Source organism: Pelobates fuscus, chromosome 9 (assembly GCF_036172605.1).
Source record: "Pelobates fuscus isolate aPelFus1 chromosome 9, aPelFus1.pri, whole genome shotgun sequence".
Classification (NCBI taxonomy): domain Eukaryota; kingdom Metazoa; phylum Chordata; class Amphibia; order Anura; family Pelobatidae; genus Pelobates; species Pelobates fuscus.
The window spans coordinates 123963725-123982585 of record NC_086325.1 but is presented as its reverse complement, the minus strand read 5'-3'; the positions used below and the strand labels follow the sequence as shown (position 1 = coordinate 123982585).

General features: G+C 39.3%; 1 protein-coding gene across 5 annotated transcripts in view; it reads right to left on the bottom strand.

Annotated features, from left to right (window-relative positions):
* NEK6 (NIMA related kinase 6) overlaps positions 1 to 18861 on the bottom strand; it is a 407500-nt gene that overhangs the window by 104639 nt on the left and 284000 nt on the right. For all 5 annotated transcript variants that reach the window (XM_063432360.1, XM_063432357.1, XM_063432356.1 and 2 more), the window contains exons 3-4: positions 18516 to 18656; positions 9663 to 9725 (exon numbers count right to left, since the gene is read on the bottom strand). In XM_063432360.1, coding sequence (XP_063288430.1) covers positions 9663 to 9725; positions 18516 to 18656 — 204 coding nt within the window. The remainder of the gene's footprint in view (positions 1 to 9662; positions 9726 to 18515; positions 18657 to 18861) is intronic.

Below are 18861 nucleotides of genomic sequence, written 5' to 3'. Positions count from 1 at the left end.
TAGACTCTTCAAACTTTACTTGATCATGCATGATTTGGTTACTTAAGCAAAACACCAAGCAAAATTCATATGTTTCTTATAAGAAGACATGTTAGGATATTGCATATGCTGCATTTGAAAAAAAATATTTGTGTGTTAAATATAGGGATGCACCAAAATTTTCGGCCGAAAATGGGCCTATCCCATTTCGTCCGAAAAAGGGTAAAATCTGCAGAAAATTACACCAGGCCTGATCCTGGGCGGGTGCACAGTTTGCAACGCGCCCAGGCGCAAGGTGATTGTGAGAGAAGGGGGGTGCTGACCGCCCTCATTGCAGCTAACTGATAAGCCTCGGGGATGTATTTTATTTCTGTGCAGCACGCAGGACTCCTTCTGGCGCTGCGCCCTTACCCCCCTTTGCTTCTGAAGTGATCCTTTGTGGCAAGCTGACACCAAGGTAACATGGTGCTCCATTAGAGAACCTCACGCACTAAATCAGCAGAGAGCGCCTCCCCTTTGAGCTCTGTGTTGGAGCGCCGGGTGTCATGTGACTACCCTGCGCACACTTTGAAACATGCAGAGCACGATTTCGATGTGCCACCCATCCTTGCCATGACAAGGATAACAGTAGGGAAGGGGGACATCAGTTTGTGTGCAGAGCTGGTGTTGGCTCTGTGAGGGAGACAGGTGCCGCTTGGGAAGGAGAGGTATGGGTAGATAGAAGAGAGGTACACCTAGGAAGAGGGGAAAGTGAGAGACATGGAATAAGGGGGAGAGAGAGACATAGAAGAATGGAGGAGTGGCAGATGGAAGAAGGGGGGGAAGTGAGAGACATGGAGGAAGGAGGGAAAGTGAGAGACATGGAGGAAGAGGGGAGTGGAATAAGGTGAGGTAAAATATGGAAGAAGGGGGAGAGAAACATGGAAGGGGGGAGTAATAGACATGGAAGAAGGGGGGAAAGTGAGAGACATGGAAGAATCGGGTAGTGAGAGATGGAAGAAGGGGGGAGAGACATGGAAAAAGGGGGGAGTCAAATATGGAAGAAGGGAGGAAGTAAGAGACATGGAAAAAGGGGGGAGTGAAAGATGGAAGGGGGGAGAGACATGGCTTGTAGTTTTTCATATTAGATTTTTTTAATTCATTACAAATAGAGAAAAAAACTATTTTAAAATCATTTGGGGAAAACAGTCATTTTTGTTTTTGTTTTTCAGCCAAGGGCATCCTGAATTTTCGGTTTCGGACCATAATTTCCATTTCGGTGCATCCCTAGCTAAATTTATTGTTGCATATATTTTTAAAATGTATTTGTAGATTTCATGTACAAGGTGATTACTAATGATGGGCGGAGTTTTGTTAAATAAATTCCATGAGTAAATCAATGTTCTACTTGTCTACTTGTTAATGTAAACCCCGGAGGATTATGGTAAGGCCCGGTGTTTGTGTCGGCCTGGTGAGGCAGCCGATCGCTGATACTGCACAGCGCTGAGTCTCTGCAGGATACTGAGCAGTCCTGTTTCCCCAACCTTTTGGACCGGTGGGGGTTATCCCGGTCCCCACTGGTGCACTCTACCTGCTCACAGGCTCCCACATCGCACCCACTGATGGATTTTGGACAGCATCTACCCTACTCAAGATGGCGACTGCTTCCATTTCATGTGGCAAGTATAAAGCAAAGCCCGGGAAAAAAATCTCTGACCTGGTTGACAGGTTCCTCCGACAAATGGATGTCACATTCCACCGCTTCTCGGCAACTTTAGAGACATGGCTGGCTACCACAGGACACCAACCTCAACAGGGTGCAGGGAGAGGAGAATTGGGGAAGGGAGGACCCCTTCCGGGCAATCCAGCGCGTCCAACATCAAAATCCCCTTCCACCAAGCCCCTGCAGCATCCTGGCTTAACTACTCTCAGTCCTCCAAATAACGGCATAGGCCGAGTGGAATTCCCCACGTAGGGCAGCAGTCCACCTCACAATCTGTGACTTTCACTTGCCTGACGGAGACCCATAAAATCCACATGGCATACAGATTATATCTTAATTATGCAATTGTCAGTCTTCCTTTCTAGCAGCATTTAGCCTCAACTTGGTCAGATAGATTTAACTGTTATATATGGTGATCCAGTGGCTCTCATCACCAGTAATTCTCATGCCTACAAACATGCCACCATGTATCCAGCATACACAGTTTACTGATGAGCAATGTAGGCTTTTGATTTAACCCTGTTTATTCCCTTTAAAAAAATGTGCAATGTCCTTGATGCCACACTGTTGTTGTATTATGTCTCAAGATCTGTTTGCAGGTGCTGTTGTGGCAGTGCAAATCTGCTTGTTTCACCTATGCACGCATAAAAAAAAAAAAAAGAATAAAAAAAAAAAAAAAAAAAAAGGAAGTAAGAAAAATAAGAAAAATGAGGATGACAGCTCTAAAACTGGAAAAAAAAGATTGCCAGTCCTTATAAGTAATATACAAAGTTAAGCCTAAATAGTTAAACACTCTAGAGTTCCTTCAAGTCATTCGAACACCAAAAACATAGACAACCCCGGCACATATAAAACCATAAATGTAATCAATCTATAATAAAGACATCCATTTAAAAACCAAAGAAAAAAACTTTTTTTTTTGGTTTTTACTGTATGTATTTGAGCTGATGTTTACTATGGTTGTTGCTGCCGCCCAGGAGTAATGGGAGTTTGAGTGCAGAACTTGTTTTTTTGCATTTGTATTTACTTTTGTATCACACAGCATTGTTACAATGCAGCTGCCCACCCCATGTGTTTCCTATTAAGGGTCAATAAGCATGTAGGGATGTATATAAAAAACACCCCTTTTTGTCTCAGAGATATCTTTGCCAGAAGCTCAAGGAAGCAAGGCAGAATGGTTAGAGTTAGGACCCACCTAAAATGTCTGCCTTGACGTGGCAGGTGGGCATACCCTCTCATGGCCATTGGAGGTAACTAAAAACCTCTATTTGTTTAATTATACATAGGGATGTGGAAAGAGCGCAGGTAACTTTTTTCCTTTGGTTTTTACTGTATGTATTTGAGCAGATGTGTACTATGGTCGTTGCTGCCGCCCAGGAGTAATGGGAATTTGAGCACAGGACTTGTTTTTTTGTACATCTATTTAAAAGCCTATCTAGCTATGTAACATATCACCTACCATCCTAAGGGGTTAATTACAATATTATAAATGTACTATTTATTTTTTAAATGCCAACATCTGCGTCTATTAGTGGAGTGGATGCCCAAACGCATTCTACCATCAAGGTTTGGAACACAGACCTAGAGAACAGTCCAAACATACATCCAAGCATATTATTTATTATTATAGTATAAGACATACATACGAGTGGGGCCCCTGGGAAAGTGGAGAAAAATCACACCCACAACCCTAGAGTAACCAGTATTGCTCTTTTTCTTGAAACTGCTCATTTACAACACATGATGTGCTGGGTATGCCAATACGTAAGTACCAATATATATTTTGGCAGTAAACTACTCTGTAAGTTACTAGTTTTAAAGGGGTTCATCGAATAGAAACCAATTACTCTATAGATCAGTGGTAGCCAAAGTAGCCTTTGGTTCTGGAAATTCAAATATCATAATGCACAGCTGTCACAGAACTTCAACTCCTGGAATGCACAGCCAGATACAGTCCTTTCTCTTCAGCATTATTATTGAGCATTGTTGGGAGTTTTGGTTTTAACTAGTGCTACACTACCTAAGATCTACTGCCCATTTGATGAATCTAAATATGCAGATCTACTTCACAGTATGTACCTAATGTGTGTTTATCCCTTGATCTAATTAGTACGGGAACTGCAAGTGGATGAACGGTGCAATTAGGATTTGGCATCAGCTAAAAAAAATTAAAATAATAAGAATCACAATTTGCTTTAGTAATGGGGACTATTGCAGAATATATCTCAGCTAGCTAGCAGTTGTTTCTTCTAAAGAAGAAAAAGAAAAAAATCAGCTTGAGACCTATCAATTAAAACAAGCACGCCTGAGCGTATCAATCTGACAAGTTATTAGCTTTCCAGCACTGAGCCTGAATGCTGACAGACGTTCCAAAGCTGCCTTTATGCCCTACTCATGCACATAGAACTTCGGGCCTTCAACCATTATGAGAGTGCACTCCAGAGAGAGGACAATACAGCTGCACACTACTAACACAAACTGCTGACCCTCTATCGTGCTAAACGGTTCCTCGGGATCACACTTGGAACTTTCATTAGTGTTACTTTTGATTTGTTGAGCTGTTTGGAAGCCGACTCCCGTACGCTCAGGGTTTGTATCAGACATAATTTATAAACGCGTACACTTACAAAGGAATGCCCTACAGGCAGCAGAACGGATGCACTCGCTGCTCATTCGCAATGCAATGTGACTGCTCAGACTGACTCACCAGATTTCGAGCTGTTTGATGCTGTGATATGAGTGTTTAACCGGCATTTTTTCTCTCCATGGGGAGTCAGGCTTTGAGCATACTTGCAAATTTCAAGTGTGAAATGTTTCAAAAATACATATATTCAGCAAAGCAATGCCCACAGGCTGCTGAGTGTCTTTCTGCAAGATCATTACCCATAAAACATTAGGAAGAAAGGAGATTCTATTATGTCAAATATGTCTAAAGCCAGCTGGTTTATGCATGTGTAAATGCCAAATCTACCGCCAAAAAAAGAGTTAAAATACTGATATACAAATGGGGTTCAATTATCTGGAGTATTTTAAGACCAATATCGCAGAAACAGCAAAGGAGGAAAGGAGAGGAAGCACCTGAAGTGTAGCTGATGTGTGGAAGAGTTCACCAGCAGAGATGGTGGACACAAATGTCACTTTTAAAGTAAGAATGTTTTTATCCAACAAAAACATTGGCTGTCCGTTGACTGGCAAGCATATGTTCCACCAGACCTCCCAGCCACCCCATAGGCTTGCTAGTCCAAATTTGGAACTCAAATGTGAGACACTAGTGAAAAGTTCCTATAAAGGGCTGTATAAGCATACGTGCATTTGCAGCTCTGCTATCCTATTTTTAGGGTATCTGAAAACAATATAAAGTGACCAGCTGCGTGAGGATTAACCAATATAATGGGCCTTTGCCAATCTCTGGAGTCACTAAAAAAAATAACATTGCACTCAGTTTACGGTCCCAAACCTGGGGTTACAAACCAGTAATGTAGGAAACTACAATCTGGGTAGAATGTTGGAATTAATTGATTCACTTAATGTTGTTCATTTAAAATGAGAACAAAGACACATTTCATTATACACATATTAATATTAGTACTGCAGCATTATAGCACAGTGAATAATTATGGGCATAGTCACCTGACACTGGACATTTTCACGCTATGCATGAGGACTTCCAGTTACCGGAATCCACATAGGAAAGCATTGACCTGAGCCAGCGCCAAGGGACAACTGTGCTGAGCCCAAGTAAGTGACAGAAGGGATTTTTAAGCAGGAAGAGGGGGGGGAGGAAGCTGGGCACTATAAAGAGCTATAGTGCCAGGAAACCAACTTTGTCCGAGAAATATGTATGATTATCTACAACAGTATGTTATTGTATTGCATATAAGTGTATATAATATATATATTATCACTTGCCTATATTATATGTTGTTCTGTTTATGACACTTGTAATAACTTAATGCAAACTAAAAACACAGTTATTACAGCTGTTCAGAACATCCCATCTTAAAAGAGTAATATTTATCACAATCACCCTGGAAGCAGTAACAGCACATGGTATCACTATAAAAAAGCATCTAGTGACCTTTCTGTTCTTTTACAGTTTTACTGTTGAAGTGTAGGTTCTTGGGAACCAGTGTCAGTGGATGCCAGATACAGACTATTTTACAGGTAATGCTCAATATGTATGTGAAAATTATAAAATGTATTGCTATATTCTACAAAGATTGGCGATGAAACAGCCAAGTGAAAAGACACAACATTTCCAATATCAAATAGTGCAAGTAGTCTTATTTTACATGTAGTATGCCATGATGGGGTTAGGTGCAGTTGCAGGCCACTACATTGACCCAAAAGGGACACAGGTTTCAAATGAATCAGTTAATATTGAAATAGGCATGCCTTTTGGTATTTGCTTATATGTTGGGTATTGCTGTACGTGAGAGGACAGTAATAGACGTTTAAACTCTGGTCTTAACAGAAGTATTTGCACAGTTGAGTGTCCCTTTAAATGTAACCATCAGATCTGGGAGATGTTACTGATAAAATGGCAAACTGAAAAGTGATAAAATGCACTTTTCTGCAAATACATATTTTTGTGATGTATTTGAGTGACTGCTATCACTGGTGCAAATGATCCAGAATTGTCAAAAAAGGTACTTAATACTTTAAATTGTAATTCACCCCTTGGGATATTTGCCCTGTAACTTATAAAAAAGTAAAATCATGGACACATGAGGCATTTTAACAATCAGGTCTAATTGTATCTATCTGGAGTTATTTTTACATATAACGTTGTGCTATGGATACATACAGTTATTTAACCCCTTCAGGACGGAGTCAATAGTGCACGTTCTGATCAAAACAAAACGTAAACAAAAACTAGAATTTGCGCTATATGTCTGTTCACCCGTTTTCACCCCTCTTTCATATTATATGCACCCACACTTATTATATATCATTTTGTTCAGGAGAAACAGGGCTTTAATTTATCATTAACTATTCATATATGGAACATAATTCATTATGAATAAAATTTAAAAAAAATGTGAGAAAATAAGATTTTTTTTTTCATTTGTATTTCCGTCTGACATTTTAGCTGTGAATGTCATAATAATAATGTGAATTTACTGCACAAAAATGCACATATTTGTAATCAGCGATGTCTCACGAGTACAACAGTATCCCCCAGGTTTTATGGTGTTTTGGAAAGTTACAGGGTCAAATATAGAACGTTCCATTTTCAAATAGAAATTTGCCAGATTGGTAATGTTACCTTTGAGACGGTGTGGTAGCCCAGCAATGAGAATTACCCCCATAATGGCATACCATTTGAAAAAGTAGACAACCAAAGGTATTGAAAGTGGGGTATGTTTAGTCTTTTTTAGTAGCCACTTAGTCACAAACACTGGCCAAAGTTAGCGTTCATATTTGTTTTTGTGTAAAAAAAGCAAAAAACAAATATTTGGCCAGTGTTTGTGACTAAGTGGCTACTAAGAAATACTGGACATACCCCACTTGCAATACCTTGGGTTGTCTACTTTTGCAAATGGTATGCCATCATGGGGGTAATTCTCATTCCTGGGCTACCATACGCTCTCAAAGGCAACATAACCAATCTGGCAAATTTCAATGTCAAAAAAATGAAATGCAAGCCTTATATGTGACTCTCTAACTTTCCAAAACACCATGAAACCTGTGCATGGGGGGTACTGTTATTCTCGGGAGACTTCACTAAACACAAATATTAGTGTTTTAAAACAGTAAAACATATTACAACAATAATATAGTCCATAAAAGTGCTGTTCGTTTGTAAAAAATGCAAAAAACGTCACTTTTACTTAAAATATCATCGTTGTAATACAATTTACCAATTTGAAACACTAATATTTGAGTTCAGCGAAGTCTCCCGAGTAAAACAGTACCCCCCATGTACAGGTTTTATGTTGTCTTGGAGAGTTACAGGGTCAAATATAGTGCTTGCAAATTAAATTCTCAGCACTTTCTCCCTGTGTTGTCAGGTATGTCAATCAAATTTTAATTAATCAAATCACCTAATTATGTTAAAAGATTACTTAAATATACACGTAGAATTTTAATATATATGCATTTATAGGTATTTAAATTCTACGTGTATACTAATGTAATCTTTTATGTAATTATATGTATTTATCTAGATATATATATTTGCGGTTATTTGCATTTTATATATAGATAGATATATATAGAATGTCATTCTAAGTGTATTTTGTTACCAATATATATATATTAATAACAAAATACAGTTAGAATGAAATTACATATGTATATATAATTTATATTAAATTTTGTTTCAATATTTTATTTATTAATTTTATTATTTTATTTATTTATTATTGTAATTATACATATTTATATATATAATATATGTGTATATATCTATTATATATAATATATGTATATTATATATATGTAACGTCATTCTAAGTGTATTTTTATACTAATATATATACTAATATTAGTATTAAAATACACTATGTTTGACGTTAAATATATATAATATACATATATATTATATATATATAATATATATACTTATATTATATATATAAAAATGCATTTAATTTATTTTATAACCTGTCTAATATTTTTTTTTTTTACACCTCCTACCAGCAGGGGGACTGTCTAATATTTTAGACAGTCCCCCTGCTGGCAGATCCACAGCCAGCTATAGGGGGCCATGTGATCGCTCTTTGAGAGTGATCACATGGCCCCCGGGGGCCTGATTTGCCGTGGGAGGGCTGCCTGGGCTGTGAGGCAGTCCTTCCGAAGCGGAGCGCCGGGAAGGTGAGTATACCGGGCGCTCCAGGGGCTTCAGCCGTTACGGCGTGCTATGCCGTCACAACGGCTTTAAAGCCCACTTAAACCGTGACGGCATAGCACGTCGTAACGGCGTTAAGGGGTTAAAGTACTGTTTACGTCTGTTAGAGGACTAGAACCAATTCAGTTTGCACAAACACAGCAGCCAGGAAATTTCCACTAATCGTGACATAATGTGCTGACCTCACAATCCACGTATACCTTGACTGCGTACACAAAAATCTTAAAAGTTCCCCTATGGTGACCTCATATACCGAACTTGCAATTCTGTACTCTGAGAAACCTTCCCTGACTATGACATTCAATCTCACAATCCACATAAAAGAGCACAAAGGTGGGTTGCTTTAGGTGGCAGACCATTTAAATCAGTGTCATTAAAAATCCCCAAAATATTAAAGCGGCACTGTCATGCCGAACTTATTTTTCCTTAATCGATTCCTCTTCTCTCCCTCTGTCGGGATCTTTTCTTAATTTCTTCCTATCTGCTCTAGTTTTCTTTAAAAAAAAATGAGACAAAGTAGGGACTACTTTGTCTTATGGAGGTTTCCTATACCTGACCAGCTATGATCAGCGGAGGAGCAAAGGGTGCTTCATTTCCGGTGATCAAAGCAATTTTCCCACAATTCTCATCTTTGATCTGTGATCTCGCGATGCTTCCTGTCATTATTCCTGAACGCCCTGTCACTTAGACAGGAACGCCGGCGGAACTATCGAACTTCCTGCCAACAGAATGAGAACAGTTTCTCCATTCGTGTTATGACACAATTCGGGACTTTGTTCGTATCGGAATTTCATTCGAATGAATGAAACTCCGATCCTATTCGTTCCGCGGTGCATGGACGTTCGGAAATACTGACAGGAAGCATCAAGAGATCACGGAGGAAAGGTGAGAATCGTGGAAAAACTGCTTTGACTACCGGAAATGAAGCACACTTTGCTCCTCCGCTGGTCATAGCTGTTCAGGTGTAGGAAACTTCCATAAGACAACTAGAGCAGATAGGAAGAAATGAAGAACCAATCCTGACAGAGGGAGAGAAGAGTAATCAATTAAAGAAAGGTAAGTTCGGCATGACAGTGCCGCTTTAATAATAATAAGTGCTTTTATAATCAATTAATTAAAAAGGCATACCTTTAAGAGATCAATTTCTTTAATACAGTCTTGTCTGGCCTTGGCATCCATCATTTCAAATATCTGTAAAGTATACAAAGATTTATCTTTGTTATTTAATGGTAATAAAGCACTACAAGTGTATAAAACAAAATATCTGGATCTTTTAAATAAATATTAAGATAAAATAGCTAAATGTTTTCTCCCCCTTATGTGTGACAATAAGAATATCAAACATCAACTTGCTAAAGTGCTTTAAAGATGAATATAAAATTTTAACCCCAGTTTTTAAAAATGCCAGACATGGGACATCGGCACTTTTATAATTAGATTGTGGAACACCCCCTAGCTGTCACTGATTGCAGAGCTTGAGCTGGATTGATCTCCCTGTCATGCTGAAAACAGTAGATAGCAGTAGGGGGTAATTCTGCACACAGGAGATCTAGATGAGCACAATTTAGAGATTTTTATTACAGTAGTATGAAGTTTTACTGCCGGAGGAAACTTCTGTAAAAAATTTACCTTTTCCAAGCCAGTTTTGTGAATGTGGAGTCACCGATTGGCTGAGAACGTCAGCTGATCTATCTCAGCCAAACAGCAGCATCCCTGCCCGGCATCACTGCACGCTTCCTGAATCTGAAAATTCCAGCAAGGAAATCCCGCTGTAGAATCCTTCTAACACTATTGCTAGGGTTCCGTTCAGGCATAGGAAGATGTTGCTGGGTACAGTATAGGGAATTTTATTACAGTGGAACATATTAGATTTAAAAAAAAAAAAAAAGATTTTTTTTTTTAATGTACCGTATATGTAAAAACGATAAAATCAAAATGAATACCACAAACTGTGGAGGGAAAAATTGTGAAAAAATGTCATCTCAATTAAGCTCAGAACATATGTGAAAATAGTATGCATGTGTGGAGTAATTTAAATATTACTAAAATGTCCCAAAATGCACCACACATTCCTCTTCAATTTGCTTTTTTTGTGAGAGACAGTCCTGGGTAGGTTAATAATTAGGCCTGTGTATAAACAGTAAGGAATATAGGATGCACTCACAGGACTTGGTGAAAAAATCTTCTTGTTTTATTTAATCCAGGTGTAAACCCAAAACGTTTTGGGTTTACACCTGGATTAAATAAAACAAGAAGATTTTTTCACCAAGTCCTGTGAGTGCATCCTATATTCCTTACTGTTTATATATGCAACGCAAAGTGGATTGCACCCAGGCAGGTATCCTATTATATTTGTTTTAGGAGAGTGCCAAGCTATTACTTATTTTTTTTTTATATATATATATATATATATATATATATATATATATATATATATATATATATATATATAGTTACATAGCTGAAAAGAGACTTGCGTCCATCAAGTTCAGCGTTCCTCACATATGTTCTTGCTGTTGATCCAAGAGAAGGCAAAAAAAAACTAGTCTGAAGCGCTTCCAATTTTGCCACAAACTAGGAAAAAATTGCTTTGTATTTGCACAAACACTTGACAAAGGTAAGAAAAGCGGGTAATTCTGTACACAGGAGATATAGCTGAGCACATTTTATAGATTTTTGTAACAAGAGTAAGAAGTTTTGCTGCTTGGGGCAACTTTTAGGTTTAACTGTTAAAGAACGGTTTAATCTCGAGGTAAAAGTGCCTCATTGCACCACAAAGTTGTTTTTCGTGCCTGGAGTGTCCCTATAATTTTCTCGTTCACATCTTCATCTTCCAGACATGCCTGGTTCTGGAGTTGCATCTGAAATTGTGCATTAACATGAGAGGGACATTGCTTAAGATATTATGCATATCAGGCTGTTAGAAAAATCATAGGTATGATATGTATATGTGTGTGTATATACATATATTATATATATATATATATATATATATATATATATATATATATATATATATATATATATACACAAAATAGATAACTTGGCACTCACCCTTTCTCCAAAAGAAATTGATATATGCCTGGAACTTATGCCCACGTTGTAGACATATAAAACAATAAATCAAGAGATGCACTCTCAGGACTTTTTAAATGAAAATAGGAGAATTTATTCCAATAGGTAGTACATCGAAAAATGGATCTTGAGGAAGGCTCGAACGGATTGAAACGTTGATCATTTTTTTCATGTACTACATATTGGAATAAATTCTTCTATTTTCATTTAAAAAGTCCTGAGAGTGCATCTCTTGAGATATATATATTCACTTTATACATCTAGAAAATAACATGATATTTTTTTTATGGCTTTGTCACTCTTTGGATCTTTAAGTGCCAACAAATTAACATAGTACTACACTGAAATTCAAGTTTGTAAAAAGCTGGGGGAGAGCTTCTGGAAAGGCAGTCTGTAGATTCCTGGTAAATATGATCAGATTTTTACACGCATTTCAGAGAGGTGAAAACAGCTTGTAAACTCCTCATATGGGATTAGCAGATGGACCGAGGTCATTCTGAAGAGCTGGTAACAGCCCAACATATTTGCATCATTTAATGGGACCAAGAAAGAAAAGCCCAAGTCGGAGTCCTGTCAGTAACTTTTTCAACAACACTAATTATCCAAGCTGCGATAATCTATCCTTTTTTTTTTTTTAATTCTTTATTTTGTTGGTGCGTTGCATAGACATATTAACGCTTCAAAGCATCAGCAATACAGTTAAGATGATAGTACAAGATCATATTACTTGTTAGGGTATCGGCACCGTTTTATATGGTAGTTAAAGAAGGTAACACGAGTCAAGATTACATTTACAAATGACAGGTTGAGGGGGTGATGTAGGACTCGATCTAGAGATTGCATGAGGGTTGTGTTTTGCATGTTGAACTGGGAGAGTAGAGTAAGAGTGAGGGGTGAAGTAAGGAGTGTGACCAGTGGTGCCCGTTGTGTTATGAGGGGGGCAGTAGCCCTTCTCCATGCTAGAAGTGTAGGTCTGAGCACCTCTGGTGTTGAGGTTCTCCTCTGCGTGGGGTGCCCCTAACCATGGGGGTGGCGGGGGGGTATATAAAATTTGTTTGCCAGCGGGGATCGTCGGTCTGTGACCGCGTGTAGGTGCGGTACATTAGACACCTTTTAAGGCCATGTCAGGCTATATCGCTCGTGCTGCGTTACAGCATGTATGTCATGGTTGGCAGGGTGGTCAAGAGTGTGAGGGAGCTGTAGAACATTTGTAGGTAACATGAAAGAAAAAGAAAACAAAAACAAGCAAACATAAAGGAAACGCAGGCACACCATGGGTAACAGCCTTGGTGCGATTTTCTGTAGTATGTTATATAGTCAGGTTGGTGGGGGCGCGGCTGCACCAGTTCTTGGTTCAAATTTCGCAACGTTAGCTGGATCCCAGCCTCCAGGATTCGGCGGCCCAGATGGGATAGCGGTGGGCATGTGTAGACCCAGTGCAGTCAGGAGCGTTGGTCCTTCGGAGACAGTTCCCAGCTTGTGTGTGGCTCCTTCGTGTGATACCAGTAGGGATCGTGGGGTCCCCCATCTGTATGCGATCCCTGCCGTGCATAGTTGAGATGTGATTGGTTGTAGATATCTGCGCCATTGTAGGGTGGCCCTTGTGAGGTCCTGGTAGACCATGAGCTGGGAGCCTTCGAATGTATATGGGGTTTTGTCCCTCAGGGCTGTCAGCAAGTGTCCTTTGTCCTGATATGATATGCAGCGGAGGCTAATATCCCTGGGGGCAGCTGGTTGTGCCTTGGTGGGTCCAGGTAAGCGGTATGCCCCGTCAATAGTAAATTTTCTCGCAGCTGGGGCCGGTAGCACAGAGGCCACTAGGAGTCGCAGGTAGTGGGGCAGTTCCTCTGCTGTTACTGTGTCAGGGACCCCGCGAATACCTGGTAAGTACCTGGTTAGCGGACTGAAGTTTGCTTAGGGTGTTTTGCATAGTTGATATCTCTGTGCGGACATCTTGTATGTCATTCTCTGTGGCACTGACGCGGTCTGTGACCTGCTAGACGTCCTTTTTAATTGCCGCTGTGTCCGCTGCCAGTAGTTTCTGTATGTTCAGTAAGAGAGTTTGTAAGTCCTGTTTAGTGGCTAGGTTGCTGGTTATGGAGTCAAGATGTGTTGTGTCTGTGTCATCCCTCACCACTGTGGTCTGTGTCCCCTTGTGTTCCATCCTGTCTGAGGTGCTCCTCGTGCTCCCGCTCTCCCCGGCCGCCATTTTGGATGGTGCCGACTTTTGCAGCATTGTGCTTATGTCCCTTGAGTCCTGGACATCTCCGTGCGAGGGCTTTTGCTGTTTGCGCCTCATGTCCACCGGGTTTGCTGTGGGACTCTGTGGGGGTTGTGGAGGTATCTCGTCAGCTCTGGTAAGTGCTGCACCTCCAAGAAGCGTGTCCCAGCTAATGTAGGCCGGTGCTTTGTAGGCCCCGGACCGGCGCTTAGATTTGCCCGATTTCGGCGGCTGAAAGACGGGCATCGGTGGGCAGCAGGTCAATCCCCCAAGCTGATGGAGGTGTCGCCGGGGTTGGATTGCCCCTGGTACGTCCTTTTTTTCACGGGGAATCAGTTTTCTTATCAGAGCCCAAGTAGATGGCGTCCGCTCGGCTGCACTGGCAAGCTCCGCCCCCCGCGATAATCTATCCTTAACCCATTCACTACAAACAACTTGACAGTTATACAAACACAGGTTTGCTTTACTCTTTGTCATGAAGTGGTTTTATTGGTTCCCATTACTTTTTAGATTGGGTTTATACGGGGATACAAAAATAAACACAATCAGGCCGTGAGAATAACTGCAAACAATACACCATCACTACAAAGAAAATAGCTACACAAAAAAACTACACAAAATTTCCAATAGGAAATAACATTTACATACTTCAGAAGTATAGAAGGCATGTAAGCAGGTCAGGAGAGGTACAAAACCAACAAGGAGGGTATAAAAATAAAAAAAAGAGGAGTGCTAGTTAGTCTGGCATGAATGTTGTAGTCTAGCATGAACTTCCAGGCAACTAGCCCTGCATACAAGTTAAATTCGGAGCCCATGTACGGTAAAGAACATATAAAACAGAGTAAAATTACTCTTGTGCATCACCTGCCTACCCCAAGCTGAAGCTTGGACACGGTGACTCTGAAAAATCATGTTTTCACAAATATCTCGGAATTCCCAGCTTGACTTGCAAATGAACACAAACACACATCGTGTTTCAGATTATATCCTACATCCTTAGCACTACGACACACATTCAAACAAGCCTTTTAAACCCAAAGCATTGTTTGTCAATGTCAATTGTGGACTTCATAGTTTTGGCATCGTGGCTTCATCAGCATGGTACTGGTTCTGGTCTAGGACAGGCATAGGCAACCTTCGGCACTGCAGATGTTTTGGACTACACCTCCCATGATGTTTTGCCAGCATTATGTGTGTAAGAGCATTATGGGGGATGTAGTCCGCAACACCTGGAGAGCCGAAGGTTGCCTATCCCTGGTCTAGGAGGTCAGGCATTTTTGTCAAATGGCTTGAGAAAAAAAAACAAAAAAAACAATACACCCAAAAAAAAAAATGGAGGTAAAACAGTGCCCCTTAGACTCTTGGCAGCGTAACCACTAAGTTGTTAAAGTACTCATTTAACTATAGAGAAGCTTCTGGTAGGTGGAGCAATTGTAGACAAACTACCATAAATGTGCACTGTTAGCTATTTGAAGAAATAAGGTATGTGACAAAATCACAACTGCCAGTTCGTCAAATTAAAGACAGTGTCATGGAGATGTCAGTAGATAATTGTGTTTCCTGGTTCATAAGGCAATCAGTTTATCTGGAGTTTCTGCAAATACATGTCAATTTCTGGTATAATGGCAAATATAGTATTTTTCTGGGGGGGGGGGGGGGGGGAACTAACTTAACCCACTAGGGACAGATATTGTAGAAATTATAAACCAATGTATTTAGTCATAACAGTGTGCTTAAAAATACATCAATACTTAAAATAACTTATGCTAAATCAATTGAGTAACCTTACTCTCAGATACGTATATATGGACCATTAACTTGATATACAATAAGCAATAACACATCCTAGAACATGACATTTTAATTCTATGTAGTAATATTTATACAAGAAGCACACTGTTGTTTTTCCACATATTTTCCTATGTTGGAATAGCAGACATTTTTAACTGCAGGTGTAAGTCTGTAGGTCACAAACTCATGTTTCCAATGAATTCACAGGAGACCAAGTAAGGCCATATGGTGACGGCTTGCTTAAGTAAACTTGACAAAGAAGTGATAACTTGGATAATTGCTTTGAAATTACAACCTTTGGTGAACTTGTCTTTGTAAGGTTAATGCGTTTTATTTAATTGTTTATCATCACTGCTATTTTTACACTTCATTTGTGCTATTTATGCTTTTAATTCACTGCTCATGCAGCTAATGCTTTAGTCTTATTTATTGTTAAGCAAGTGTGTATTTTTCTATTAAAGAACAGTTTGCTTTGTTGGTTAAACAGGCAGCCAACATGACCATAGAGAGCAACAACTAACCTTGGCTAGGCATGCTGGAATAAGCCATCAGTATATCCTAATATGCTGACATATAGCATTGATTTCCCAGAAAGCTATCCTACTTTCTCTAAGGAAAAGCTGCTATTTGACCTGACGCACAAATCTTACGAAAGAGATCTGGAATTTATTTGCCTTTGCCACTCAGACTTTTGGATAACTCAGAACAAATGCACCAGTCCCTATTGAGCACGTAGAATAGAGTATTCTTTGGTGAATCCAACATCCAACACATACAAACAAGTATTTTGAGAGCTCTGACAAAAAGCATTCAATCTGGCAAACCATTAGTATTGAAAAAAAATACATAGTATATGAAAAGAATATTCCATGCACCATAACTACTACAGCACATGTTAGAGGTTATGGTGCCAGGAGTGTACTTGTGTTCACCCCAATGCAAATAGTGACAGTTTTCCTTCTTACTTTATTGCCTGTGGGCCACCACTGCCAGCCTTGTAACTCATTGGCTTATATAGATCAGTTGATGCTGTTATCTAATGAGCTGGTTTAGTTCAAGGGAGCTAATAGAATCTCCTGGGGCGTTACCAATGAAATTCCAGCAACATAAGAACTACACCACACTGTAGTTGATACCGGAGAAACTGACGGAAGCCAAGCACAGAGAGATGGACACAGGTTTCTTCAGGAAGGAAGAGATTCTTTATTCGGTTCACCGATCGGGACTCAGAGGGACTAATGTCACCAAAAACAGCAAAGATCTGAGCACTGAATACATAGAGCACATTCGTTATATAGCACTGTAGCTCCTCCCACAATTAACTACGCCCACACATACCCTTAACCTATTCAATGAATAGAGTCTAAACTCATCCATCCGGTCTAACCACGTGGCTCATCTGAAACAAAGGAGAGGGACGCGTAATTCCAGTTCTACATTCCTGCACATGCTCAGTACAGTGATGACAGTATCTTAGCTACGTGTAACTAACTAACTGATACTACAAACACATGTACATACATATGCCTTGTGGCAATCTTAGCCTGCTAAACTTTTATTTCACTGGAATTACATCACAAAGTGGTTATGGCAGTGTTTATTGATGGTTTTGAAATCTGATTTAAAATATTCTGACTATGACATGGTGCTCGTTGGTTATACTCCATTCTTCAGGTAAGTGACAACAGATATTTATATGAGCAGATGTTCTTATAATAAAGACTTCATTTTTAGAAATGTCAGTTACAAATGTTACTTATTTTGTCATGTATTAGCGGTTTATTTGTTCTTAATGTTGTAAAAGCCTGCTTGGCCAACTTATTTTATTTATTTTTATTTTCAGCTTCTTTTTTTTTTTTTTTGCTAATCAGATGAAGTCTAGTCTGTGTTTACAAATGTTTCTGTCTCATGTTTTATGTGGAACTGTAAGGTGGTTCTGTCTTTAGGCAGCACTGTTGCACTATATCAAGGTTACACTTTCTGTACTTTGCACTGTCTTCACAAATGACAGACTTCCAAGCTTTCTAATTTGTTTAATAAAATATCTATAATTATTACTATTATATCCATTCAAGTGCTCTAGCCTAACTAGGCTGGCACCTAGAACCAGTGTTATCTGGTTTTCAAGTAAAAGTTAAAAGGAAACTGTATGCACCCAGACCACTTCAGCTCATTTAACCTTTAACCCTGCAAGTTTAATTATTGCAGTTTTTATAAACGGCAATAATTACCTGCTAGGGTTAACTCCTCCTCTAGTGGCTGTCTACCAGCTGTGCATGAGGACCTCCAGCGTCAGATTTCTCCCCATAAGAAAGCATTGAATATTTATTTCCCATGGGGAAATCCTAATACGAGCACAGGAGGGGTGGCCTTGACAAAGGGAGAAACTAGAGCGTCAGTAGAACGTGTTTGTTTTCCTGGCACTATAGTTTCCCTTTAACCTCTTGTAGAGAGGTTGATGGTGCCATTACTTGTGCTAAAGGGTCAGAATGTAGATATTGGGAGCTGAGCTCTCTCTGGTAGAAGCAGTGCCCCATCTCCCATGCCCAGCATGATAATGCTGAAGCAGATCACGGTGTATTTTGCTCGCACAACAAAACTAAAAAAAACTGCATGGCCTGCAATGTCTCTCCACTACCTTCATCTTCAAGTTTTCCATAACATTTAAGCTCATGAATGCATATGGATTTTAGTTTTTTTTTTTTTTCAATTTTAAATGCCTGAACCTAATATAGCATAGTGATATGGTGGAGGCTCATCCATGTAACATGAAAGTATTTGAACATGCAATGATTATTAGAACAACTATAGGCTATAAACATATAGTTTACATACTTATATACATACAGTAGATGGCAGATAGACAGAAGAAATTAATTTTAAGAGAATGTTACCTGGACTTTTTTCAGGGCCACAGGTTTTCGATCCAGATGACAGCTTGCTCTATAAACTTCACTGAATTGTCCTCGTCCAATCTTTTTATCTATTTTGAAGTCTGCCAATGTGCAGCGATAGGAGAAAGTGGTCATGTGTCTCTGTGTAAAAAATAATATATATATTTTTACATATAAAATACAAACACTGAAACATGCATGAGATTAACAATCATGAGAATAAGCTTTCTATGTATCCTTTCAATGTAGACACACACAAAATAAATTGATGCAGCTTCAAATAAACAGCTCTATAAGAAATACACCTTAATATACAATACAAATTACGTCAAATGCATCAGGAAAT